The sequence below is a fragment of the Melospiza melodia genome, chromosome 9, assembly GCF_035770615.1.
Source record: "Melospiza melodia melodia isolate bMelMel2 chromosome 9, bMelMel2.pri, whole genome shotgun sequence".
NCBI lineage: Eukaryota > Metazoa > Chordata > Aves > Passeriformes > Passerellidae > Melospiza > Melospiza melodia.
In genome coordinates this window covers 33,557,178-33,582,507 of record NC_086202.1, presented here as the reverse complement: position 1 = coordinate 33,582,507, position 25,330 = coordinate 33,557,178, and the positions used below count along the sequence as shown (strand labels likewise).

The 25,330-nt window shown below is 45.8% G+C and overlaps 1 protein-coding gene across 1 annotated transcript; it reads right to left on the bottom strand.

Annotated features, from left to right (window-relative positions):
• Window positions 1-15,102: 15,102 nt before the first annotated feature.
• Window positions 15,103-16,635, bottom strand: LOC134422283 (C-type lectin domain family 2 member B-like). The gene is made up of 5 exons (XM_063164273.1): window positions 16,395-16,635; window positions 15,893-15,991; window positions 15,609-15,790; window positions 15,308-15,408; window positions 15,103-15,217 (listed from the first exon to the last, which is right to left on the bottom strand). Exons 1-5 carry the CDS (start codon window positions 16,540-16,542, stop codon window positions 15,103-15,105), a joined length of 645 nt encoding a protein of 214 aa, XP_063020343.1. The 5' UTR covers window positions 16,543-16,635.
• Window positions 16,636-25,330: the final 8,695 nt, after the last annotated feature.

Here is a 25,330-nt window from a genome sequence, read left to right as displayed (position 1 = left end):
GGGGAGACGTGATGGACATATTAGATGACTTGGAAAATTTAGAGCAAAAGCTACAAAAAGTTGTAGAAAAGTGCAGGAACTGTGTGCAGAGATTGTATGTGTATGAGCGTCAAGCGTAGGGGAAGAGAAAGGAGTAGAGTGAGAGAAGGTTTTAAAACAATGAGAAAACTGTAGAAGGGTACTAACACCAAAGGATCCACAAAAGCATTGAGACATCAGAGTAATCTAAATTCTACCCCTAATGACTCGAGACTTACCTGTTTCTATTGCCATGAGAAGGGACAGCTGTAGAAATTTTGCAGGAAAAGGAAGCAGGATGAAAAGTGGTTTCAGGAGGAGTAGGAGTGTCAGGGATGGTATTTAATGAGGACTGAAACACCAAAAGAGCCTTTGGTAAAATTATGACTTGGTCCTCACAATACAGAAATGATATTTTTAGTAGACACAGGAGCCTCTAGGACCACCATAAGAAAGTTATGTCAAGAGTGCAAATGAAGTTAGGAATGCATCTCAGTAACTGGAGTTGGGGGACAACTGTTCCATGTCCCTGTGATTAAAAAAGTACAAATTGAATGAGATGAAAAAATTGGGGTAAATGACTTATTGTTATTACCAGAGGCTGGAAATAATTTGTTAGGAAAGGATTTAATAATAGCCCTAGGAATTAGGATAAACCCCCCTTCTCCCCAATTAAAGAAAATTTGTAATTGGAGATGTGCGATGCTGTATGGTACTCTGGTGAAACAGAAGAGTGAAATATTCAGTCCATTAGCTGAAAAACAGAAAAATCTCTCCTGAATATAAAAAGCCCCACTCAGTTTCTCTACAATGTCCCAGGGAAAGAACTGATGCATGACTACACACAGAGCAACAAACAAAAAATGTGCCCTGATTCAAGAGAATAGGTGTTACAAAGAGGAAAAAAATTATTTCTAGAAGGATCATCTTGAGTGATAGATGGGAAAAGAAAACCTGGGAATGCTATAATTAGTGAAGATAAAGTAGAAGGATAGGAATCTGGTCCCCTTAGCCCATCCTGGGCTTGCATTATTCTCTGTGTTGCTATTAAAGGATTGGGAAGGGATCATTTAGATGGACTTGAAATATGCTTTTGGAGTAGTACACACTTCTAGAAAAATTTGGAAAGAAAGGGGACTTATGAACATTCAAGGAGAAGGATTAATACACCAGGGATTGGTTATCTTCACTGTGCTTATTATGATGCCCTTGGCAACTGGCAAAAACCATAAAACTGCATGGAACAAAGTTAAGAAATAGGAAGGGAACAAGTAATGCAGAAACAAGTGATGATAAAACAAGCAGTGCAAGAGCAAACAATGAGAAAACAAACTGTGCAAAAACAAAATCCAAATAACTCAGATCCCTGTGACAATCACTGTATGTAGGTCAGGGACAAGATGGACCCTGTGTTAGTGGCACATTCTTGTGTTAGTGCTGCCTGTCAGAATCACAGCAGCTTCATAGGTGTGTGTGTTAAAAATAGAAAAATGTGCTGGGTAGGGAAAAATTAAGGATTCAATAGACAAGCTCCTTATCCTTGTAGAGATCAAATTTGTCCTCAATAGGAAAGATTTCTTTGTTTTGAGAAAGATGAAAATGGAAACGACCCAAATATAAATATAAGAAGTGTAGCATTAAAGGGGAAAATAGAAGAAAAACAAAAGGAAACAAAAATTGATGTGAAAAAAAGATCACTGGAAAAGAATTAGAGGAACTGAATGAGTTGTACAAACAGTTAAAACAGTAGTAAAATATGAGGCTATCTTGATTACCTCCCCTAACTGACTGACAATGAAGCAAAAATGTGCCTTGAGGGAAAACAGCAGTGTAATTTTGACTTTTTGGAAAGCAAAAACACAGAATAAAACACCATACATTTTCCTTAGCAGAGTTAGCAGCCATAAAGAAGTTGGGGGGAAATCTGAAAGGCCGGCAATAGATTCTCCCTGATGGTAGGACTAAAACCCTTAGCCAGACAGACATTGACAGGTCACTGAGGAAAAAGAGCACTTTGTGATCCTTTTCGAAAATTGTATGGGTATATAGGAATATTTGAAATCAGAAAAAAAAATACGTAGGGACATTTCACTTGTCAAAAAGTGAAAAAAAAGGTGTGGAGGACTCATCCCTCTGGGGGCTGCTATATAGTATACAGGCCAATTAGAAGGATCCAGATTGATTTTATGGAATTACCCAGAGTGGGCAGGTGGAAATATCAATTAGTTATTAATTGACTCAGTGGGTAGAAGCAGTCCCTGCAGCTCGGGTTACAGCTCAAACAGTATCCAAAATTTTGTTGAAGCCTATTATTCCAAGATTTGGATTACAATTTGAAATGATAAAAGCAAATAATTTGGGGTAAAAGTTTTTATAGTAATGAATGTATGTTTTATGTAGTTTGGCCAAACTAAGTGTATGAATGTTTGATATGTGTGATTTGTTTTGTTTGTCAAGGTAATTGCGTTACAGCAGAGGGAAAATGAGCAATGTGTACCAAGGGCTGGCTGAAAAGTATAGTTTATGTCCACTAAAAATTTTTATACAATCTACGAATTGTAGGCATTGAATGTAACTATTGTAAGGAGGGGTGTTAACATTAACAGGCATTAACGTTGCAGGGGTTACCCAACATCAGGGTTGGGTCCAGAGTGTGAACACACTGATACAGTAGTGAGCTCAGCTGGAACATACAAACAGCGTGACTACAGATGGAAAACTTGGTAATTTCGTTAAATTTTAACCGTTGCTCAAACACCAGCTTGCCTCAATTCTGGAATCATTGGGGCGAGTAACCCCGCTGTGTTTGGAGACCAAACAACATCACAAAGAATGAATTCAGCATCTCCTGAGACACTGGGATCAGGGACTAATGCCAGCAGCAGAGGTCCAGAAAGAAACAGACCACTGGATGTGCTGGGCATGGGCGAGGCTGTCCCCCGTGGACTTGTATTGCCTGTGCAGTTTAACTCGTGGGGGAAGGTAACCAAAATAGAAGAAGGGGAAAATCAACTGCTTTGTTTAACCTGCTTAAATTGCTTATGTGACCAGCTTACAACAGCATGCCTTTTCAGTGATTTTATAGGATCACCTTTAAGTAATAGAGATAGAACCGTTAATGCAGCTGTTCAATTAATAGAAGACAGAGACCAATGAGTTTTATCTGTAATAGCCTATGAACAGGCAAGAGAGCAAGTGTGCCATTCTGTAATAGATAGCTGTGTTATCAGCGACAGCTGTGGAGGGGGAGGAAATTTATGAGTCACACCATAGATCTGTTTCCACTACAGATTGGCACTGCAGGTGTGTTTACCGGTGGAAAAGATTATTCAGTAATTATCCCCAACATCAGAGTAAAAAGCAACCAGTAAGTTAGATCTTACAACAATTTTATTTTTAATGCTTAACTAAAACTTGATTTAATATTTGTTTTATAGAAAAGAGTGTTAAAACATTTCCTGTGGTTGGCAAATCTCTGAAGTCCCTTTTATTTAATAAAAACCTGTCAATTAAGCCAGGGAAAGTGATAGGACAGTGCCTCCAGACTCTAAGGATCCTGTGTAATCATCCTCGCAACCGGCTGGACTACACAGAAAATAGTATCCTGTGCTATAATCATTGTATTGAGGGGTGTACACAGAAATAGTATCCTGTGCTATAATCACTGTATTGAGTGGTGCACACAGAAATAGTATCCTGTGCTATAATCACTGTATTGAGGGGTGCACACAGAAATAGTATCCTGTGCTATAATCATTGTATTGAGGGGTGCACACAGAAATAGTATCCTGTGCTATAATCATTGTATCCAAGGGGTGCACACAGAAATAGTATCCTGTGCTATAATCACTGTATCCAAGGGGCAAGAGTGGAGATTGGCTCAGCAGAAATGGTACCAGCAATGAGGTTCCGGGACAGAGATTGTGATACCCAGAAGACAATCTCAGCCCTTGGCTGCAGCCCAAGGGGCCGTGAGAGAGGTGGAGAGTCCAGACTCCTGAGGTACCTGCTCCTGACATGGATCCTGGTACCCTGTGCATCTGCAACCCCTGCAATAAATGCTGCCAACTCCTGTGGGACAGCCACAATTCAATGACTGTTTGCACAGTACATCACTCTGTGAATGCTGAATGTTACAACCAGAAAAGTTTACAAACTTGCCATAGAAATGGCTGAGCCTATTGGGGGGGAATTAATCTAGGATTGGGCCAATGGATGCCTTCATGCCCAGACTGCCCCACAGAGGGAGAATTCCTTTGTTTCCCAAAAAGAGAAGAGTGGGGAAATGCAGAGCTAAACCAGCAATGTAAGAATAAAGAGAAAAATCCAAGGGTGTTGTATAACCAATGAAGGCAGCAAAATAGTGACTGGGATTTGCCAACCTCAGGTAGAAATCTTTTTGTAGGCTTAATGCAAAACATCACAACCGAGTTGGATTTATCAAGATCTTGGATTTGTGGAGGAATTCAAATGGCTGAAAGATGGCCACTGAGGGAAGAAGATCTAGCTCCACAACACCTTTAAAAAGGGAAATACACCCAAATTTCTGAGACACTAAAATGGCCTGGAGGGTGGACTTTAAGTCACCAGGTAATTGGAGCAGTTGGTGTAACTTGAGAAGGAAAGAACTATACCAAAGAGGTGGGACATACCTACTGTGAATCTACCTTAATTGTAAATGCAGATAATAGAACTGTGACCTGGTGGCCGAACAAAACCAACAGGTATTGGAGAACAACAAAGAGAAATTATTGCAAGTGGGACAGTCAAATTATTCTGTGCTGGTATAATAGTTCTGGAGCTAGCCCTTACCATTCCATAGAAAATATATATTCCTATTGGAATCAACCAGACAATATAAGTAGAACATGGAAGGCCCCTGATGGGCTATATTGGATTTGTGGACAGCGAGTGTGCAGTCAGTTACCCCAGAGATGGAAAGGGACCTGTAGGTTAGGAGTTATCCAACCCTCCTCCTGCACCCTGCCCTGGTCCAAGGGAAATCCACTGGAGAAACCCCCCCTTGATAAAGCCATGGGCAAAAACATGGCAAACCTAAACCTTTTGATTAGGGGCAGCTATAAATGGAGTGAAAATAAATGGCACTCAGAACGGATCATAAACATTTACGATCTGGCTATTTAGGCTCAAAACAGATCTGGGGAATAAAGAACCCCAAACTATACATTAAATCATTTGATAAGACTGCAAAAGGTAATTGAGGTCAGTTTGAACAAAACAGCTACCCAACAAAGTATGCCCATGCTAGTAACAGTCTATCAGAGCAGATTGGCCTTGGGCTATCTAATGGCTGAAAAAGGAGGAGTTTGTGAAAAAGATAACACATTAAAACACAGTCTAAAAATAAATAACAATGGAAATTATCAAAAGCAGTGAATTTTAACTCATTGTTAAAAGTTGACACCCCATTGGGAAGATCTGGTGGTTTATACTAGCTGGACTCATTATTGGAATTGTTGCCTAGACCACCATTTTGATCTCCCATGTTATGTAAGTGAAAATACCACATACTAAATTTAATCAAAAAGAGAAATGAGGGAATGTGAAAACCTGGATGTTTGGGGTTGTAGAAGTTACTGAGATTCAGTCTTTTAATAGAAAGCATGAATCAATATGATCAAAAGAGAAAATGGGAGAAATTGTGCTAAATGGATATGATTCATGCTAAGAATTGTAACTATATCCATATTTTAGAAAGTATTTGTTAAATGTAATAGAGGAAAAGGATATGTAATTAGTGTCATGAAACAGATGTTCTCAGATGTTCATGGAAAAATAGGATAGAGGATGGAGTATAAGCAATATCCTATAACAGAATCAACCTTGGAACAAACAAAGTTGGGACGATTCCCAAAGCAGAATTGGTCTTGGGATGGACAAAATGGTCTTGGGATGGACAGGTATCTATGACATAATAAGCCTCATTTTTGGAATATAATGGTGGCTTCTATAACACAAGACTTGGGGCACATGTGCAGCCTGTGGGGTTGTTCAAAGGACCGTGAAGATGAGGAGAAGCCTTCATCAGAAACAATCCCCAAAAGGCTAAAAGACCCCTCAGCAACAGGTGGAGCATGCACTGCGCAGTGCAGTGACATAGATTTCAATAATTGAAAACAGGAGGGGATTTACATTTGCAGGAAAAGATTGATGAGTAGGTGTTAGCATACAGTATATAAGTTGTGTTTGGATCCTTTTGCCTTTTGTATGTGAGGCAGGGTGAGAGAAACCCTCCCCATACCCCAGTCAATCAGTTTTGCTTATGCTTTATCCAAATCACTGCCAAATTATTTTATATCTGCTTGATTATATTTGATTGTATTATTTTAAATAAAATTGCTGCTCAATTGAAATTGGTGCTAAGTTCTAATTTTGTGGTTTATTAAATTAGACATATAGGGACCTCATTCATAAGAGTGTAGTCACTTTTGTCCTCTCTGTGAGAGGACAAAAAGTTGGCAAAGCTTTGATAAACTTTGCTCCTCCCTCCTCTCTCTGAAAAAGCCGAGTCTTACAGTGAACTGTGCAGTGGTTTTGGTGCTGATCAATCACTAGTGCACTCATTTCCTGCTGATCTATCACTAGTGCACTCATTTCCTGCTGCTGTGAGATAGGATTAGAAAAAAGTGAAAGCACACTTAAAACTTCAAAAGGTATAAAGAAAATTTTATTAATAGTAACTAAAAGGAAAAAATTAGCAAGAATTAAAGCAAACCCTTCAGAAAACTTCTAAAACCTCTACTCCTCCCACAACTTTTTTTTCTCCACTGACAAAGTAAAGAAACAAAACCAGAAATTTCCAGTTAGTTTACAACCTCTAAAAAATCTTTCTTCCTTTAGAGAGAGAAGTCCCTCTTGTTAGTGTTATGGACACTTCTCCACAAGAGGAAAGAGTTTTGTCCTGCTTCCTAATTTGGTCAGAAATAGCAGCCGCACGGGTGAAATTTATCATGAAGCTTCTGTAATTTTCTACATCCTTCCTACAGCTTGTTTATGGGTCATGATGACTTATGGGGTATTGTTTTAAATATGAGCTGGTTAAAGGCAAAAGTGATTATTATTTATCTCCAAAATAATTTTCTTCCCTGGGAACAGAGATTTTCTCCTGGCAGTATGGGATTACTCTTGTCTCTTCCTCTGTTCAAACTTCTCATGGGATTACAGCTATTTTAACATCTGCTTACTTTAGTGTGGAGGCCTTTGTTGGATATCAATTTGAACCCTCCATCTCCCCAGAGTTTTATGCATTATAGGAAAAATTGTCTTATCTCCATAGCTTATAAGGGGATTTCAGCTTTAAAATCAAAGCATCTCCTCGTCCCTCCAATTTCGGACTTCCCCCTCACTGACCATGATGTTTTCATGTTGTTCTTTTACGTGTTTGTATCTTGTTCGTCTCTCTCACTCGAGGGAGGACTGAAGCACTGAAAGGGTTTGTGTGCTGCTTGGAGCCTGCAGATGTTTGCCCTGACCCCGTTCCAGACCCGGAGCTGCGGCTGGGGAGCGGCTCCGATCTGATCAGCCCGGCCGGAGCTCAGCAGCAGCAGCAGCACCAGCACCAGCAGCAGCAGCACCAGCAGCAGCACCAGCAGCAGCACCAGCACCAGCAGCACCAGCAGCACCAGCACCAGCAGCACCAGCACCAGCACCAGCAGCAGCAGCACCAGCACCAGCACCAGCAGCAGCAGCAGCAGCAGCAGCAGCGCTCGGGGCTGGGCTGGGTGGGACAGGGGCGGCTTCTCCTTGCCCTGCCCGATGGCTGCAGTCGTTTCTCTGGGATAAAATCCCGATGCTGGCCTGGGGCTGCTCCCGGGGCTCGGCTGGGCCGGGCTGGGGCTGTAACAAGCAGTGAGATGAGAGCAAGGCCGGCTCCATCCGGCCCGCAGCATCCCCCTCTCCCTGCCCGGCAGCGGGGCCGGGATGGGGAAGGGGCCCAGCCCGGGCCTGTGGCAGCGCCCACCTGGCTGTGGTACCTCACTGCCGGACAGACGGGGAAGGGGAAATTCACGGGTTCCTTTGGTCTTTATCAGTGTCTTCCACACAGGCATGTTCCGTTTTTAGTGGTTCAACAGACGGTTGGTTAGACAGAAACCATTTTTATCACTTCCCCAAATTCTTCCCATGTCAGACTGTTACTCACTGTAATACTCTCTTGCCCTTATTTAGTTTGTGTGAACCATCTTGAAAATGCAACTGAGCAAATACCTGAAATACAGTGGGAAAAAACACTGTTCCCTCTCCTGGTAAAATATAAAAGTTTAATAAAGGAGTTTAATAGGAGACACAGACAACAAAGCAGAGGTTACAGGCAGGTGTGTCTTGGCCCTCAGCGTGGAGCACACCTGCCAGTTTGGAAACACAAATTATATAGCATTTCTATTGCATCAGCCTGGTGTATATGTAAATTTTTTCCCAAACTAGTTTACATGCCCCAAGAACTGTTTTGCATGGCTCTTCCTCGGGTCCTGCTTTTTAGAGCATGCACATTTCTTGGTTGTGGTTTTAGTCCATTTTATCATCACCTTCAATTCTTGAGCTGGGGTCCACACTGCCTTCAGAAGATGAGTGTTGATAGTTGGCATCATATATTCCTTGGATATTATCTCAACCAAGCAGGCATTTTAACACAAGCATGTCTAGATCAGCTATTTCTAAGTTTTAGCTTGCAACAGAAATAGAAACTATACACTTATAGCAAAGTCACTTTAATACCACACTTATAGAATCCATTTCAATATATGTAAAAATCCAATACTATAATATATATCTGTAACACGGTGTTCATTTCTTTAACTCTTTACCGGAAATAATTTTTTCCAGTTGATTTTGATGTTGGAATCATTCATTTTAGCTACTCTCCAGACAAGGAAACCTTTAGGCATGTTTACTCTTGCTGCCAGTAGAAGAGACTTTTCAGTAATTTCTGCAGTTCGCAGTAGTAGTCTTAGTATTTGTGTGCTTCAGTAGTGTTCATCCAGCCACACTTCATGTACAAATAGAACTGCCAAAAAACAAATATTTCAAGTTGGACCTAAAGTGTTTCTGTATTTTATGCCCCTTTGTGTGTCAGAGAAGATTTGGGCTTAAAAGATGAAAATCTGCCTCTATTAAAAACAAAGAGAAATTTTACTTTTATGGGACCTTCATTTTACCACAGATGTCTGTGATTCCTTATTGGTTTTGCCCCCTGAATGTGAATGCAATTTTCAGCACCAGCTGGGCTTTGTTGGAAATGGTATTGGGAACCCACAAGAAAAGTTCCTCATTTTAGTGGCTGAGACCATGGTGAGGTTTTTAGCATTTCCTTCTCTCAGGTGGGATCTGATGCCCTGAGGTGTAGGGGCCTGAGTTAACTTATGTATTGTAAATATATGTATGGCAGTGAAAGATCTTTGTATTGTATTAGTGACCCTGCCCTGATTCTAGTTATTGTAAATGGGCTGCAGCTGTGATGTCCTTGATTGGGCAGCAGCTGTAGCCCATGGAGGTAGCTGAGATAAAAGGGGGCGGGGTGGTCAGGGAGAGCCTGGGAGAGGAGCCCTGACTGAGAAGCAACAACACCACTGCTGTGAAGATCTGCTATGAGAAAAGCATCAAGAAGGTATGAGACTCAGGAAATATAATTAGACAACAATATGAATACAACATCTGGTGACCCCGACGTGATAAAGATCTGCAGCCACAACGAACATCGAATGAAGGTATGGAATCCCCCGGACAGCCGAGAGCTGTGGCAGCCAGAGAGCTGGGACAGAAGATAGGACAGCTGAGAGCTGTGGCAGCCTGAGAGCTGGGACTCTAGAAGAAAAGACAGCTGAGAGCTGTGGCAGCCTGGGAGCTGGGACAGATATGTATATTGTAATTGTAAAGTTGCTAAAAGAAAAGGGGGAAATTTAGGGGCCTGAGTTAACTTATGTATTGTAAATATATGTATGGCAGTGAAAGATCTTTGTATTGTATTAGTGACCCTGCCCTGATTCTAGTTATTGTAAATGGGCTGCAGCTGTGATGTCCTTGATTGGGCAGCAGCTGTAGCCCATGGAGGTAGCTGAGATAAAAGGGGGCGGGGTGGTCAGGGAGAGCCTGGGAGAGGAGCCCTGACCAAGAAGCAACAACGCCACTGCTGTGAAGATCTGCCATGAGAAAAGCACCAAGAAGGTATGAGACTCAGGAAATATAATTAGACAACAATATGAATACAACATCTGGTGACCCCGACGTGATAAAGATCTGCAGCCACAACGAACATCGAATGAAGGTATGGAATCCCCCGGACAGCCGAGAGCTGGGACAGAAGATAGGACAGCCGAGAGCTGTGGCAGCCTGAGGGCTGGGACTCTAGAAGAAAAGACAGCTGAGAGCTGTGGCAGCCTGAGAGCTGGGACTAGACAGCTGAGAGCTGTGGCAGCCTGAGAGCTGGGACTCTAGAATATAGTAAGGCCTTTAAATCAAGGAGCTGTAACAGCAGAAAGCTATAAGATTATGGCTTTTCAGAGAGCTGTAAGACTATGGCCTTTGAGGAGAAGAGCCTGGGAACATCTAGGGATTTGTGTGTGTGTTTAAAGACAGCCGAGAGCTGTGGCAGCCAGAGAGCTGGGACTCTAGAAGAAAAGACAGCTGAGAGCTGTGGCAGCCTGAGAGCTGGGACAGATATGTATATTGTAATTGTAAAGATGCTAAAAGAAAAGGGGGAAATGTGGGGGCCTGAGTTAACTTATGTATTGTAAACATATGTACGGCAGTGAAAGATCTTTGTATTGTATTAGTGACCCTGCCCTGATTCTAGTTATTGTAAATGGGCTGCAGCTGTGATGTCCTTGATTGGGCAGCAGCTGTAGCCCATGGAGGTAGCTGAGATAAAAGGGGGCGGGGTGGTCAGGGAGAGCCTTGGAGAGGAGCCCCGACCGAGAAGCAACAACACCACTGCTGTGAAGATCTGCCATGAGAAAACCACCAAGAAGGTATGAGGCTCAGGAAATATAATTAGACAACAATATGAATACAACACTGAGGTGGCCTTGTCTCCTCAGGGATTTCATGCCCTGAGGAAGCAAAGGCTGATGGAATGTGCTTGATCCCCTCCTCTCTAATGGGGAGGAACAGCACCCAGCAGAGCTGGAATCACCTTCTCCATTCCTGATTTCTGCTGCCAGCAGATCACTGGGCTCTCTCAGGGTCCAGAAGTCACTTTTCCTTTTGGATGGATGGCCTGAAGGCACCCAGGGGCTGCAGGCTGGGACTGCTTCAGAAATCCTTTTGGCTTGGAAGGATCCTTCTACCTGAGAGCTGAATGGGCTGTGCCAGCCCCAGAGCGAGAGGGACTCACAGCAACAGAATTAAAGGCAGTGAGAGAACCCAAAGAATAGATTGCAACATGCAGAGCAGGTGAGAGAGAACCAAGGAAGATTGAAGACATCTGAAAAGTGGAGTCAAGCTGCCACCAGCTTGAAGATTGTTTAACTAATACTTTGAGCAGGGAGTTTGAACTTTATCATTTATTGATGCAATTGTCCCATTTTAATAGATGAGAATCACAAGCATCTGTTGAGGGGAACTACACAGGGAGCCATCAGAGGTATTGGGGCAGTTTCCTTAAGGACCAACAAGTAGAGTGAAACACGAAATAGAGGGCAAGACCAGGTTGGCCCCTGTGCTCACCACCAAGAAGATTCCATAGCCCTGCTGTGGGCAGAAACCCCATAGACACGGTAAGGTGGGGGCAAGAAAGGCACCCCAGACCTCTGTCATTGCTCAGCTGTCTTTTAATACAGCAGGAACTAGAAGGCAAGACTGAATAGGCCTCTGTACTCACCATTAAGATACACCTGCTATGAGTAGCAACCCCATGGGCACGGTAGATGGGGGTAAGAAAGCCAAACCAGACCTCAGTGATCCCATTTTGTCCATTCCAAATAGGTGTGGCTGAAAAAAAAATGAGATTTTGCCTTCTGTTCCCACTGTCCTCACCCACATCAACAGATGCTAGTATGATTCATTAAATTTTTTTTTCAGAAGTAAGAGCAGTTTATCAGAATAAAAAATTAGAGCTATTTGTTTGAGACAAATGACGCATAAGAAAAGAAAAGCGGGGTTTTATTTATAGATGAATGTTGTGATGGTTGGCTCTCACAATTGAGAGGCAGCTATTACAGGTATGTGAGGAGAAGTTTTGTAGACGAATAGTGCTGTTACTGTAATGTGTCCTCCCCTATTCCCCTTTCCCTCCCCCTCAGTTCCCAAGGCATTTGGGGCGGGCTGGCTCATTACCAGGAGGGGCCACAGGCCAACACCTGAGCTCCAGTCAAGGTGTGAGGAAGTGATCTCCACCTGTGGAGAGCAGAGAAGGAGTTGACTGACAAAACTTTGGGAGGGGCTGAGGGTATAAAAGGCAGAGCATCCATTCTGTAAATGAGCATGTGGCTGACAGTCACAGAGACCCTCCCCAGAGCTGTAATTTTTCCTTATTCAGTCTCTTGTATTTTTTTAAGGTTAAAAAAAATTTTAAGATTTTAAAAGTGAGGGTCGTTTCTCACATCTTCCAAGGAAAATCCAAAATTCTCACCTTCAGGCCAGTTTGTGATGATTTCCAGGAGCCCAGGGTAATTTGGATTTCCTACTTGAGCTTGTTGTATAATGTTATTTATGACAAATATGGGCATTGGCTTCTGCATTTATGTATTCACATTTGTTTTGCAAGTTATTATGCATCACAAAAATCCTGATATAGTGCAATTTGTAATTATTGCTTTTGATGCAGTATGATCTGTCAGTTTATTTATGCACTCTATAGCTTTTATAAATAGTGGTGTAATAGATACTATCTTAGACCATAGCATCATAGAGACTGAAATGTTGAAATTCTTGTTTCATGTAATGTCTCTGTCCCTCTGGGAGCCCCTCAGGAACCCTCGGCCAGTCCCCAGTCCCAGACACCGCGGGGGCAGCCCTGACCTGGCTGACAGTGGGGAGACACCTGAGGGTACTGAGGGCAGCTAGGCTGGTCACCTTTGCAGCAGAGGAGACACCAGAGACATCGGGAGAAGATAAAGGGCTGACTCTTAGCAGGGGTTAATCCAAGGTTTTATTCTGGGGCTCTGGGGAGCTCCTGCACCTCAGGGGCTCCTGCTGAGAGCCCCAGGAGAGGGGCCAAGGTTACATTTAAAGGGAGGTGGAAACTGAAAGTAGATAACATTTACTGACAAATAAGTGACCCTAAGGGATGGGCACTGGGGCATGGACATTTAGGACAGCATGTGAGGAAACTCTTGGGGGGCTGACCCCTGGCCTCTGGCTGATCACTCAACGATCTGGACCAAAGCTTCTAGATGGAGGGGGTGGGATGCTGAGTGACTGACAGAGAGCCAGGGTGGGGGTTTGGGGATGATCTCAGCCAGGGAGAGGGATTAAACAGGTAAAGGGAGGTGGGTACCATCTGGGATAAACCATTCGGGAAAAATACGGGGATACAAAACAAAACTACTTCAAAGTATTACAAAGTGAAAAACACATTACAACAATGTAACTAACTCAGAAAATGGTGTAAAATAATTGATTTCCCACATTCAGGGACTTTCTTATCAGAAAGAAAAGTTCAACAGAAATAAAAACCAGAACATGGAAAAAAAAGACTTTACGGACCCTCATTATCAGGGAGTGAAAATACAATAAGATAGAACCACAAGAAAAAAATTAAATCTATTACTTTAGAGTACAAGATGGCCTGAAGACAAATCTATTAGAATATGGTAGCAAGGTCAGGCAGGCTGTTCTCCTCACCGGAATAGGACCCCACGGGCAGGAGGGGCTCCCCTATTCTCCTCCAAAAAATTACTCACCAGAAAGGAGTTGCATTTTGCACAGGCACAGAGCGTTCCGCAAGACTTCTTGTGGGGTCAGTCCCAAAGTCTCTCTGGAGAGCCATGCAGCCAAAGCCCTTCCAGTGGATGCTCAGCTGCCTTAAAGTCTTCCCAAGTTCTGAGATTCTGAGAAGCTTCTCGGGGCTGCAGAGTTGATCAGCCGCACGTTGGGCGCCAAAACATTGGAATATGATCCCAATATTACCAGATGGAACGTGCCTGGGCTTGTCTGGCCCTTGCTGCTGGACCAAAGGCGGCAGCTGTGGTGTTTCACCTCAGAGACACCTTTGGCTGGCTGGATGTTGCAGATAGACACTTAGAACAAGTCCAGGCGAGCAGGAACTCAGTATTACCTCTGGTGCAAGGTGAAGAGGAAAAGGAGATGGATTCTGTCGTAGGGTATAATCCAGAGTTTTATTCCATGGTAACAGATCTCTGAATCTTGTAACAGCTACAACAGAATGCCGACTGCATGGTCTCAGTGTCCTTTTAAGCTCGGGGAGAAGGGGGAGGGAAGGGATAGGTGTGCCACCAACCAGGTGGGAAGGGGGGAGTCTCAGGGGACAATGACACTTAGACAGGCCAATGACCACAGGGCTGAGAAGCATCTTTTGAACTTCTGCCAATCACACAACGCCCTTCCTGGAAGTTTGAGCTTGACATACAGCACTTACCAGGAGGCAAGGGGAGGGGAAGGGAGAAGATATTGCCACACCTCGGAAAGGACTGGGATGGCTAAAACAGGAAGTTGTAACACACTGCAACACAAGTCAAAAGTTAAAAAAAAAAAAACAACGTGTAAATTCAAAGTTATGTCTGAATTCTGAAAAAATTGTATAAATATGCATGTAGCTCTAAAATATGGAAAACGCAGTTTAAGTTAACTGTGTGTGAATAGCCAAGCATCCAAGGGTAGGATTTTAACCCGTAATAAACTTTTATTATAAGTGTAAATACTGAGACACGTTTCTCACATATAATGAGGGCAATGCACTCCCTGCAGGCAGCATTGGTGGCAGGATGGATTGCAGAGACTTTTCCTTTGCAGCCCCAGCCCAGCGCTGGCACTGGGGATGAAGAGGCACTGAGGTGACCCTGAGAGGAAGTGCAAGGCACAGGGCGCAGCTGAGGAAGGACAGCGCTGTGCTGGGCTCAGAGGTGAAGCTGGCACTGCCCAGCGCTGAGAAGGTCCTTTGTGCAGCCCCTGTTACAGGGGAGCTTGGGCCTTGCTGCAGACATACGGCCGCTCACTGGAGCAGTTCTCACTCTTAAATCTCTCGTCAGACAGGTACACACACTGGGAACTGCCAAACACAGGAACCCTGCAGGGAAGAGCAGAGGCAGCGCTGGCTGCCAGGGGAAGCCCTTGTGCCCCTGTGCCCCCAGGCCCTGCCCGGCTCCCCGGCACTCACCGGGAGCTGTAGCTGCTGCCGTCCCCCCAGTGCAGGCGCTCGCCCCGTCTGCGCAGCCCAAGCCAGAAACCGCCGTTCCCGCGGAGGCGGAAGAGCAAATCCTGCCCAGGAGAGAGGAGTGGGAGCTGCCCCGGCCCCTCGGGTGGACACGTGCCCGGGGCTGCCCCCGCACGCCGGGGCTCCTTCCCTGCAAGGCCCCGGCCCAGGGCTGCAGCCCCGGCCCTGCGAGCACCGAGCCCGGCCCAGGAGCGCCCCCAGGCTGCCCTCAGCCACCGCACACTGCCCCCAGCCCCTCACTCACCATGGCCTCCCCATCCTGGGCAATGGCCAGGGAGGCATTGAGCTCGGAGCACCGTTCCTGACCCTGCTCCCACGTGCTGTAATCCCGTGAGAAGTAGTAGCAGATCCCCTTGTGCCCAACCCACTCAAAGGGACAGCCCAGAACACACTGTGAGGTTGCAGGTGTAACTGGAACCTGTGCTGCTGCACGGGGAAGAGGAGAAGCTCTGAGGATTCCCCTGTGCAGGGAGCAGGGAGCCCGCTCTGCCCCGAGGGGCTGGGCCCACGCTGCTGCCCCTCCCTTACCTGACTGCACAGCCAAGGCCGCCCCCAAAGCCAGCACCAGCACCAGGAGCAGCAGAATCAGCACCGCCGTGCCCACGGGATGGCACCTGAACCGTTCACCTGGAGCAGGAAAGAGCTGCTGGCTGCCAGAAGCAGAGCCGGCCCTGCAATCTGCTCAGCCCATGGCCAGGGAGCAGAGCAGGGAGCCCTGAGGCAGTGTGGGCCTCCCTCAGGTGGCAGCCAGAGAGCCAAGAGCCTGGCCACAGGCAGGGACACAGCTGTGGGCACAGGCAGGGACACAGCTGTGGGCACAGGCAGGGACACAGCTGTGGGCACAGGCTGCAGCAGGAGAACTGCACAGCCTTGGGGGCAGCTGGGGCTCTTGCTTCCAGCCACGGGTGGGGCCCAGCAGAGCACGAGGCCTCTTCCAGACATCGGGAAACAGCCACACACCTGCCAGCCCTGGCCTTGGGAGGGGACACGGGCCCCTGCCTAGAGGCCACAGGGGTGGCCCAGTACTCACCCAGGAATCTTCTGAGTGTATTTCTTGTTGCTGATCTGATCTCCAGAGGTTCATTCACCACCTGATGAATGGTGCAGAGTTCACTCTCCTCCTGCTCACAGCTGGCACCTCTCTGTGTGGAATAAACAGCACCTTGCTCCCGAGACATCAGGAGTGCGGGCAGATCCTTTGGGAGCTCGGCATCGGGAACAGCTTTGCAGCTGCGGTGATGGCACCCTGAAAGGGACACGGTGAGAGGTCATTGCTGGTGCCGGCCGTGCGGGGGCTCAGGAGGGCGGTGGCAGCTGTGGCTGCGCTGTCGCCGCTGCCCAGAGGTGCGGCAGCAGCTGCGGAGACAAGCGCAGCCCCGAGCTGGGCTGGAGCCGCCTCCGAGCTCCGCCGCCGCCTCGCCGGGCTATGGACACCGCCGCCGCTCCGCAATGGGACAAACGGAATGACACGCCCGCCGCCCCGGTGCCGGCACACCCACCGGTTCGGCTTCGCGGGCACTGCCGCTGGTGCCGCGGCCCGGCAGAGCTCGCTGCGAGCGGGGCTTCGCCTCAGGGGCAGACGGCAGCGATTCGGAGCGCCGCCAGCAGCAGCAGGGAAAGGAGCGAGCGAGCGGGGCAGCAAAGCGTGTGGCGCGCCGCGGGAGCACCGAGGCTCCTGTCCCGACAGAAGCCCTGCTAGGACAGAGGTGGCCCAGGTCACTGAGGCCGCAGAAGGAGAGCAGCCCCGGGCAAGGTGCTCCTGGGGCTCTCAACAGTGAATTCTCGCAGGGACTCGTGGGCTGGGCCAGGTGTCCAGTGCCAGCAAAAGCGCTCTGTCGCTCTCGGCGCTCGGTGCCTGTCAGTCATAAATTGAGTGCCAATCTGGCAACGCCAGCTCGTCTTTGTTGTAGATATCTTTTTGTGAAAATCCTTTCTTAGGATTTTTTCCCTTCTGAGGAGCTAAGAGGACTCAGAAACAAAATATAAATGATGGTTATCTGCTGCTGTGGAATGCAACAGGTGGATCTGTGATCGGTCTTCTGTGGATGTTTGGAATCAGTGACCACTCACGGCAGAGCTGGCTCTCTCTCTCTGTCCAAGCCACAAACCTTTGTTTTCATTCTTTCCCATTCTATTCTTAGCTTAGCTAGCCTTCTGAGATTAAACTTTTCCTTCTGTACTTTAGTATAGTTTTAATGTAATATATATCATAAAATAATAAATCAAGCCTTGTGAAATATGGAGTCAAATCCTCATCTCTTCCCTCATCCAAAGACCCCTGTGAGCACTGTCACACCTCTTTACCATTCTTTTTCAATTTCTTAGTGAACTAAATCAAGGGAAACCTCCCGCTTGTCGCCATTCAAAGCCTTGAATCAAGAGGGAATGGAGGTTCCCTCTCGATTTAGATCCCTAAATCATAAGGAGGGTCTCCCCTCAACTCAATCCTGGATGAAAAGTGAACGAAGGGGGATTTTTCCTCAATTTAGGCTCCTAAAATGAGGGGAAATGCAGTTTCCTCAAGAAAGACCATTCTGGGGGCTTTTGGACATCTATTTTGTCAATGAGGTCCCTTCAAATGGAGGATCCCGCTCGATGGAACTCTTACAGTGGCACATCAAGAGGGTCCTCTCAAGGGAAGCCCTTTCAGACCAGGGACAGCCGTGTTTGCTCTCAGTTTGAACCTGAAGATGATGAAAATGGGGCTCTTTCCCGCAATTCAAACAGCACCATAAATTGTTTCTCCTTCCATTTCAACATGAAAATCATGGAAAATTGAGGTGCCACCAAGGGAGGCACTACCAAGGGAGGCACCCAAAATGATGAAAAAGGTGTGTTCTCCTTCAGTTGAGACCCTTCAAATCACAGGTGAATGGGGATCCCCTCAGTTCTAACACAATTACAGAAAAGCTTTCCCCCCTCCATTTCAATCCCATTTTTGAGGCACTGGGGAGGGACTGGGGGCACTTCCCCCTCCTCACTGCTCACCCCTGGGGCTGCTGCCCCTCGCACAGTGCTGAGCAGTTCCCTCCCAGTTCCCTGCCAGTTTCCCTCTTCCTGGCAAGCCCCGGCAGGGATGGGGAGAGCACTGGGCAGGAGCTGGGAGCGCTGTTCCTTCCCAGGGCTCCTGATATCCCTGCTAGTGCTCCTTCCTGCTCACTCCCGCTGCTCCCACTCTCCCTCCCAGCTCCCTCCTGGCATTCCCTGTGCTCCCAGTTCCCTCCCAGTGTTCCCAGGATCTCTCCCAGTGCTGCCAGCGGCAAAGCCCTGGGGGCACAGCGTGCTCTGCTCTTGCAGAGGCGAGACTGGAGCTGTCAGGAGAGCAAACCCAGCTGGGGAAACTACACACTGTCACACAGGAACAAAACCCTTAACGAGGATGGGTTCCTCTTGCTAGCACAACGAGAGAAGCAGAAATCTGACAGGAATATTCTTCATCATTCTGCCCAGGCTCTGTCAAACCCTCCAGCTCCTGCACCTCAGGAAATAACAAGTGGCTTCTAAGCAGTGACTTTGATATCAGTGAGCAGGTTATTATGGATTAATATCACCCTGGAGAGCAGCCTTCACACCCTACTGCTCTTGGCATCGCCCAAAGAGTTTGGAGGCTGCTGCCCAGTGAGCTCCTAAGTTGTATCTTCCTTGTCAATCTTATCAGCCCCTTGTTTAATTGTAAAACCATAAATAAAATGCAGGGAGCATTGGCCCAGGATCTCAGGCCTTGCAAATCTCATCCAAAGAAAGGGAAAAAAGAGTGTTTCTCCCAAACCACATAGTTAAAAAGTTATCTCGTCAGCTACACATATTTTAAAAAGGAAAAGAGGGAGAGTAAAATATCAATTACTGTGCCAGTGGTGCTCAAGCCTATTTCTGTTCTCTTCTTTCACCTGTAGCATCTCTAAGAATACTTAAAAACTGTGAAAAATGCATGTATTTTATGATTGGCTTTTCACAAATATTAAAATGAATATTATATGTGTTTTGTTAGAAAGTAATGCTGTACTAATTCTCTTAAGTACAGTGTTAAATAGAGTTTTAGGCTATAAAAGTTGTTAAAATAGAAACTATGCTATGTAAGATGCTTTGTTTAACAAGAACGGCTTGCAGCGAGATAGCAGCCACAAGACACCTAAATCTTTCAGAGAAAGGGAATTTATTGCCTTCTCATCAGAAGAAACGAACTTCTTCCTGCCTTGGAGGTGCTGTTAGGATTAGAAGGAAGAAGCTGACACTGATGAGAGGGAATATTGTGTTTGAATGGAATTTATGCATCATGGAAGAAGTGTATGAATATGCAACGGGCTATTGTTCTTAAGGATTAATCCTTTGTTAATGGCTGTCCTTTTTTGGGCTCGTGATGCCCAGAAAAAGGTACCCGGACGTCCGTAACTCTTTGTTTTTATTGTCTCATATTGTCCTATTTCAGTTTGTCCAAATTGTTATTACTCTTATTGTGTTACTATTATTTTTAACTATCTTATTATATTAAACTTTCGAAAATTTAAAAACAAGTGATTGGCGTTTTTCACTATTTGGTAGCAGAGGATGGTTACCAACACCTCGCTGCCGGTGCTTTAGGAGAGTCAGGGTGAGGAAGGCGCACCCTGCTCTATTTGGCAACATCGCTCTGTTTCCCTTGGGGTGACTGACAGATGTAGGTTATGATCTGTGGACAAAAGGAGGCAATAAAACAAACAGAAGGCGACAAGGCTCCCTACAGCCGTGGTAATTGGCCGCCTAAGGCTAGTAGTGCACACGAAGAACCCGGGAAGGAAAAGGGATTGGTAAGTATTTCTCAGGGGGGCAGGTACGGGGGGATGAATGTGTGTGAATGAGAGGCGGGCTGGTTGTCTCAGACCTGCCAAGTGAGTGCTGGAGTCTCCCATGCTGTGTTTTCTTCTTTTCGCGAGAAAAGCAGCCAGTAAAGAGACAAAGCGATTCATAAGAGAGTGAAAGAATCCCCCGGGGTGACTGGGACTGGGTCTCAGGGAGGGGTTGGACCCCTCGGAGGTAGGGAGCAAGGTTTGTAGCCCAATCCACTAGGAAACAAGAGGGGCCCCTAAAGCCTGCTGGGATGAGGGATTTCTATTCCAAGAGCATCCAAAAGCAGGGTTGAGCAGAATTCTGTCAGAGTGAGGATATGCCCAAGAACACTCAGGGTGGGACAACACAGCTAGACTGGGGGATGAAAATTTTGCCCAACAGCATCCGGGGTTGGAAAACACAGCTAGACTGAGGGATGAAAATTTTGCCTAACAGTATCCAGGGTTGGACAACACAGCTACATTGAGGGAAAAATTTTTGCCCAACAAGATCCAGGGTTGAACAACACAGCAGGATTGAGGGATAAAAATGCCCAAGAACATCCAGGGTTGGACAACACAGCAAAACAAATTAAATGCCCAAGAGCATCTGTAGTTGTACCACACCGCTGGGTTGAGGGACGGAAATTGCCCAAGAGCATCTGGGATTGAACAAAACAGCTGGATTGAGGGAAAAATACCCAAGAGCATCTGGGGTTGGACAACATGGCAGGACTGAAGGAAGATTACCCAAGAGCATCTGGGGTTGGACAACACAGCAAGATTGAGGGAGAAATTGCCCAAGAGCATTTTGGGTTGGATAACACAGCTGGGTTGAGGGACATCCAATAGCACCGGGACTGGCCAGTAACACCTAAACTTGTAATAGGTGATGTGAAAGTAAAAGGTACCTTATTGTTGTTTTGTGGTGTGTGAGAGTGACACACACACAAAGTCAGCCTCAACTTCCCAGGCAGGTGGGAAGGGGGAGGCAGTGGAGAGAGGAGTGAGTGACCTGCACACCGGGCTATAGTTTCTGGGCAGGTGGGGGTTTCTGAGCCGAAGAGGAGTGAGTGACCTGCGAACCAAGCTAGCGTTCCCTGGGCGTGTGAGGGGCCGTAGCTGAAGAGTGTGAGTGACACGCAGACAGCCTCACAGGTGAACGGGCACCAGAGGCAGCCAGAGTCAGGGCCCTTCTAGGGGGCCTGGTGACACTGAGACCTGGAGGTAAACCCCAAAGCGAAAGAGGGGACCACAAGGAGCTGTGATTTTCTAGCAATAAGGATCCACTTTGTGTCTTGAGAGTGTGAAGGTGAATGAGAAATAAAAGTGAGTGAATGTAGACGAATGAAAGTATAGGTAATGTGGATTGTGCATTTTAAGCCTTACCATATCTCCTTGGAGGGAGGGGGATTGTATTGAAAAGTAGTGTGAGAAAAAAAGATTTTTGGGTGTAAGTAGTTGAAAGAAAAGTGGTATTTAAGTTGTTAGTAAAAAGTGAAAAATGGAAGCAGGGGACGAATAGATAGAATATTGAAAAATGAGACAAAAATCCAGTAAGGTGGATACTTGAAAGAAAAGCAGGAGAAAAAAAAATTACCAACAGAAATACTACAAGATAGCACTTTGGGAGTTATGTTAGCAAACAGAAATACAACTCCTTGCAAAACACAGGGTATGCAGAAATTGATGAAAAACATAACGAAAAAAAACCAAAAAACACCCACATGCAAACTTGTGAATTATATACTTTAAAATGAGCATTAGAAAATTTAACACAAAAGGAAGGAGTTATATATTGATTGAAGGTATGCCTTTAGAGTAGCACATACCTTAAGAAAAATTTGAAAAGGGAGATTACTTAATTCAAGAGGAAAAGGATTAGTACATGAGAAAACTTTTTTTAGATGTTTTAGAGGCATTAAAATTACCTAAGAGAGATAGCCATAGTACATATTAAGGGATGCCAAAAGGTAAAGATACAGAAATAAGAGAAAATAATTTGGCAGATCAGGAAGCTAAAAATGCAGCAGAAAATGGAGCTGAAAGAGTTAATATTGATTCCAAATGAAGAATAATTGGGGATTCCAAAGTTTAAGGAAGCAGAGAAAAAGGGAATTAAAACAAGATAAGTGGTGAACAAGATAAATCGGGGAAATAGAAATATCTTGATGGAAGACCATTAGATAATAAAATGCTTACTAGGGAATCATAGAAGACACGTATCAAAAAGCCCAATGGGATACTCAGGCTTTGTGTGATCATTTTATTAAAAGAATTATGGGTGCACTGAGACTTTAAGAGTAGAAAAACAAGTACCTGAAACATGTATAATTTGCCAAAAGATAAATTAAAGGGTGATGAGAAAACCAATATGAGAAGGTCGTGAGTTAGCTCGTCAACCATTTCAAAGCATCCAAGCAAAATTTTAGATTTAAGTTAAGCTCTGGATTTATCTGTAAAAACCGATTAATCCAGAAGAAAAAGAGAATACCACATGCTGGGGAGGGGGGAGGCTGTAAGAAAATAACATTTTTGAAAGGCAATAAAAGCAAAACGGGAAAACTATAAAGCTGAGAACAAATTACCTCATCCATTCCCGTTCGTTCCCTCACTCGTTCGCAGCTGCACCACCGCCCCAGCCCCTGTGCCAGCTCCGGAACAGTCCGTCTGTCCCGGTCCGTGTGTCCCGGTCCGTCTCTCGCGGTCCGTCTCTCCCGGTCCGTCTGTCCCAGTCCGTCTGCACAGTCCGTCTGTCCCAGTCCGTCAGTCCCAGTCCGTCTGTCCCAGTCCATCAGTCCCAGTCCGTCTGTCCCGGTCCGTCTGTCCCGGTCCGTCTGTCCCGGTCCGTCTGTCCCAGTCCGTCTGCCCCGGTCCGTCTGTCCCGGTCCGGCCGCCTGGCCCGTGGTCGCTCCGCAGTTCGTGCCGGGGCTGGGGGTCTGTCCTGCCATGTGCACCGTGGTCACCGCGCTGACCGCGCCGAGGGGGTTCCGTCTGTCCCGTCTGTCCCGTCTGTCCCATCCTGGCTGCCCTGGCTCTGTCGACTCCCGCCGCTGCAGCTGGGGTCAGTCCCGGCTTTGTCTCTGCCGGATCAGCCACCGTGAGCCGTGAGGGGGCGATCCACGCTGCAGCTCGGTCTGTACCCGAACAGCCCCTCGGGCCATCCCAACCACAGACCCCGCCTTGGGAGCACCCAGACCCTGAGCTGTGCCGATCCCCTCGGGCCATCCCAGCCACAGACCCCGCCTTGGGAGCACCCAGACCCTGAGCTGTGCCGATCCCCTCGGGCCATCCCGGCTGCAGACCCCGCCTCTGGAGCCCCCAGACCCTGAGCTGTGCCGATCCCCTCGGGCCATCCCGGCTGCAGACCCCGCCTCTGGAGCACCGAGACTCTTGAGCTGTGCCGAGTGTCCCCGTCCTGCCCTGAGCTCCGTTCCCTCGGTAACCACAGCTCCAGCTGCTCAGGGAAACTCTCTAAAAGAATCACCTTATCGAAACACTAAAAGTTCAGTTAGAAGAAAGCCCTCTCCTGATTCTTCCTAAAAATACGAGAGAAAGGCTATAGAAGATAAAAATCCAAAAAGAATGGGATAAAGAGATTGGTCTATTTCCATTACGAAAGGTTCTCATAGGAGGGGACAGATCAGAGTTTGTAAATGCTCCTTTGACTTTGTCTGAGGTCTGAAATTTTAAGAAATAAGTACAAGGGATATTTGAAGAATCCCATAGGCATAGTTGAACAATTAGACCAACTTTTAAGTCCAAACATTTATACTTGAGAAGAGATGTGGTCGGTGATGAAAATAATATTTTTCTCAAGAAGCAAAGCAATTAATCAGAGCAACAGAAATAAAAGCTTAAGAAAAAGATAATCCGCGGGGACCCCCAGAGAAGACAAAACGCCAACTGCACCTCCTGAGTGGGGTTAAAATAATGAGGAGGGGAGTAAACACATGAATAATTATTGTAATTACATAATCAAGGGAATAAATGAGACAGCATATCAAAGGCAAAATGCGAAAACAAAAGGTTTTTTGAAGGACAGCTTTTAAAGGGGAAAGAAGAAACTCCAACTAAATAGATAAGAAATCTTGAGAGAAAAAGGAAAATGGTCCTAAGTAAGCAGCAGATCTGAAAATCTTTAAAGAAATGGGCACATTAAAAAAAATCAAGTCAGAGGCTCTAATTTTTTGGGGGGGGGGACAAATACCATCTGGAGCCTGTGATACCTTTAAAAGTGAGTCCCCCAAGAAGAAGAATTGGAATTTGAAATAGACACAGGGGCAGAGAGAACTTTCCTGTTAAATGTTCCAAAAAGTTATAGTGTGAGCAAACATATAGTGAAAGCATATGGGGCAAGAAGAGAAAGTTTTACATTTCTAGTCATTAAAGATGTGGTAATTGAGAGAAGAAATTAAAATTTAGATGGCAGATGTGTTATTGGTCCCAGGGGCAGGTAACAATTTATCAGGAGGAGTCTTACAAGTGCAATTAAGAATAGTAGTTATATCAGAAAATGGGAAAATGACAGCTAGAGTTTTGAAATTAGGCCAAGTAGATGAAAAAAAAATCAACAAAGAAGTTTGGGCTGAGGAGGAAAATAGGGTAGGATTAAATATTGACCCCAAAAGGGTTACAATGGAGAGAGAAGATTGTCCCATACGTGTATGTCTGGGAAGGTTTGAAGCCAGTAATAGAAGGACTAATAGAGGATGGGGCATTAGAACCTTGTATGTCTCCTCATAACACCCTATTCTCCCAATAAAGAAGTCCAATGGGAGTTATAGACAAGTACAATATTTAAGGGATGTTAATAAAAGAACTCAGACTCACTAACCAGTGGTACCAAATGCTTTACTCTTCTAAGTCCCACCCCAGCATCAGTGGTCTTGTGCAGTGCATCTTAAAGAGGCTTTTTGGGTTTGCCCACTAGCCAAGGAGAGCTGAGATATTTTTGCCTCTGAATGGGAGGATCCAAAAAAACCTGCGAGAAAGCAGCAATTAAGATGGACAAAATTACCACAGAGGTTTACAGAATCCCCAAATTTTAGAAACAGTACTACTGGAGGGGCAGGCTTTAGAAACAATACTGCCTGATTTCCCTACTCCTCCTGGAATACAAATTATCCAATATGTGGATGATCTTCTACTATCAGAAGAAGCT